This window comes from Chelonoidis abingdonii, chromosome 12 (assembly GCF_003597395.2).
Source record: "Chelonoidis abingdonii isolate Lonesome George chromosome 12, CheloAbing_2.0, whole genome shotgun sequence".
NCBI classification, from domain to species: Eukaryota; Metazoa; Chordata; order Testudines; family Testudinidae; genus Chelonoidis; species Chelonoidis abingdonii.
The window spans coordinates 1,023,198-1,026,082 of NC_133780.1; the positions used below are offsets into that span (position 1 = coordinate 1,023,198).

The 2,885-nt window shown below is 66.7% G+C and overlaps 1 protein-coding gene across 1 annotated transcript; it reads left to right on the top strand.

The window, feature by feature from the left end:
- Positions 1 to 297: 297 nt before the first annotated feature.
- LOC116839809 (uncharacterized) lies at positions 298 to 2,883 on the top strand (the record flags this gene model as incomplete). The annotated part of the gene is made up of 2 exons (XM_075071490.1): positions 298 to 705; positions 1,694 to 2,883. Coding segments are annotated over exons 1-2 (1,263 nt in total), but the record flags the coding sequence as incomplete, so codon positions are not given.
- Between the last annotated feature and the right edge of the window lie 2 nt (positions 2,884 to 2,885).

Below are 2,885 nucleotides of genomic sequence, written 5' to 3' on the forward strand. Positions count from 1 at the left end.
GGGTGGGGGGGGGGGGCTGACCCCCAGATCTCTCTCTTTAAAGAGAGAGATCTGGGGGTCAGCCCCCCCCCCCCACCCGGAGGGAGAGTGGGGGGCTGGACGGGAGGAGTGGGGAAGGGGGGGAGGGCGCGTGGGGCCGCGCCAGACCCTGCAGGACTGCGGTGAGGGCTGGAAGGGGTGGGAGGAAGTGGGGTGGGCACTGACCCCCATCCAGCCATGGGGCAGGGGTGTGACTAAGATCCCAACACCCCAGAGCCCCCCCGGTCTTCCCAGAGCCCCCCCACCCGATCCCCCCACCCTATCCTGGGTGTCTGTAGCGGGGACAGTGAGACCCCAGGGACTGTGGTACCCCCTGGGGTGGTATTCCCCTCCCTGCCCCCCAGTCAGGCCCACGGGCCCATCCCGCCCGGTATCCTGCCCCCTCCCTGCCCCCCGGGTCAGCCCTACAGGCCCATCCCGCCCAGTATCCTGCCCCCCGGGTCAGTCCCTGTTCCCCAGAGCGGCCGGGGCTGGGTTCAAATCATGGGCCGTTCCCTGTAGCAGATATTCTCCTGCCTTGTTGCACACCCTGATCTAGCCTGTCCCGGCCCCAAGCAGGATTTCTCATATCTGGGCCGGATGCGCTCTCCCGGATGGAGCGAGGAGCAGAGCCAGGGGTCCTGGGTCCCCAGGACGCTGAGGAGACCCCGAGAGATGCCCGCACAGGTGAGGAGTCGCTTAAACCGGCTCGGAAATTCCCCCCTGGCTTCCTGGGGTCTTTAAATCCTGGCCGGTAACAAAAGGGGCTTTACGGGCCTGCCAGGGGCTGCCCCGGCCCCAGCGCGTGTCGTGATTTTACAAACTCCATTTTGTGTGTGTTCCTGGCTACTTTTAGAGTCTGTCTGTCCAGAGACCTCTGTCCTGTCTGTCTTTGTCCCTGGATGCTGTTTTCAGGCCTAGAAGCGCTGGGACCAGGCCCCACAGACAGCCCAGGCTGGGTCCAGACTACACCACCACGTCCGTCTGTCCCTCTGCCCCCACCCCCTGCCCCGGGACTGCCTCAGCTGCTGCTCAGAGCTTGCCCAGCCGCAGCCGAGAGACACCAGCCTGGCTGGGGTCAGCCTGCCGGCAGCTCTGAAACCAACTGCTCTGGTCACTTTGCCCTCTTGGGAGGCGCTGAGCAGCAGCAGAGGCCCCGGGTCCATGTCTGCAGGCTCAGGAAGGCAGCACAGCGAGCTGGTTCAGATGTTAGCGGTGGAATCCTGCAGGGGTTCCTGTCTCAGGATCCTCCCCGACCAGGCCCCGAATCCCCACGGTGAGGGGATAATTCCTGCGTTGAGCTTTCTGGTTTGTTCCCTTTTCCGAGCAGGGGCAGCTCGGGTCTGAATCCCTCTCTGTCCCACGGGGCTCCGGGGGTTCCCAGACAGACCTGGGACGAGCCGAGAACTTCGCTTCACCGAAGAAGGTAAAACTATCTCTCCTGGGAACCCGTGAACTATGGAGAAAACAACAGCTCAGGAGGGAGTAAATGAGAGTCAGGAGACGCGGAGGCTGTACAGAGCGCATGGCAGGGCGGCTGGTCCTGGGTTACCCTGCGGCTGTACAATAACCCCCCAGTCAGAGTGAAAATACGGCTCAGCGGTTAATAAATCCTGCCGGGGGGGGCAGCTTTTCTGCACCGTGAGAATACTGACCGTGATCCTTTCCCCCACAGGCCATGGGCCGGCCAGCGAGGCCGAGGAGGGGGATCCCCAGCCGGAAGGGCACGAGCAAGCGGCGCCACACAGGATGGTACCGGGACGACCCCAGGAGAGTGATCTGCCCAGCCCAGGTGCCTGTGAGCACTGGCAGGAAAACCCTGCTAGGGAGAGAGACGCAGACCCGGCTCCCAGCGCGGCAGGTGACGAGGGGCTGAACGAATCCATGATCCGGGCATCGGGGACGGCCCACAGCTCTGCACCAGCTTCCCATGGGACTGGTGAGGGGCTGAACGAATCCACGATCCAGGCGGCGGGGACACCCCGCAGCTCTGCCCCAGCACTGAACAAATCCACGATCCGGGCGGCTCCCTGCAGCTCTGCCCCAGCTCCCCGTGGGGCAAGTGAGGGGCTGAACGAATCCACGATCCGGGCAGCAGGGATGCCCCACAGATCTGCCCCAGTGCTGAACGCATCTACGATCCAGCTGGCGGGGACGCCCCACAGCTCTGTCCCGGCTCCCTGCAGGGCCGGCGAGGGGCTGAACGAATCCACGATCTGGGAGACGGGGACACCCCACAGCTCTGCCCCGGTGCTGAATGAATCCACGATTCGGCTAGCGGGGACGCCCCACAGCTCTGTCCCGGCTCCCTGCGGGGCTGGCGAGGGGCTGAACGAATCCACGATCCGGGTGGCGGGGACGCCCCACAGCTCTGCCCCGGCGCCCCAGCCAGAGATCAGCGCCCCAGCGAGACCTGCCGGGCCCCCGGCCCCCGGGCGGCAGTACGCCTGCCCTGAGTGCGGCCGGGCCTTTGGGCAGAGCTCCCACCTGACGCAGCACCTGCGGATCCACACAGGCGAGCGGCCCTACGTCTGCCCCGACTGCGGCCGGGCCTTCAGCGCCAGCTCCAACTTCCTGGCGCACCGGCGCACCCACACGGGCGAGAAGCCCTACGACTGCTCCGTGTGTGGGCGCAGCTTCCGCGCCAGCTCCACCCTGCAGCGGCACCGGCGCCTGCACACGGGCGAGCGCCCCTACCGCTGCGGGCACTGCGGCCGCGCCTTCTCCCAGAGCTCCTCGCTGGCCAAGCATCGGCGCCTGCACACAGGCGAGCGCCCCTACCGCTGCGGCCAGTGCGGGGAGGCCTTCGCCGTGCAGTCGGGGCTGGCTGCCCACCGGAGCCGGCACACGGGCGAGCGCCCCTTCGC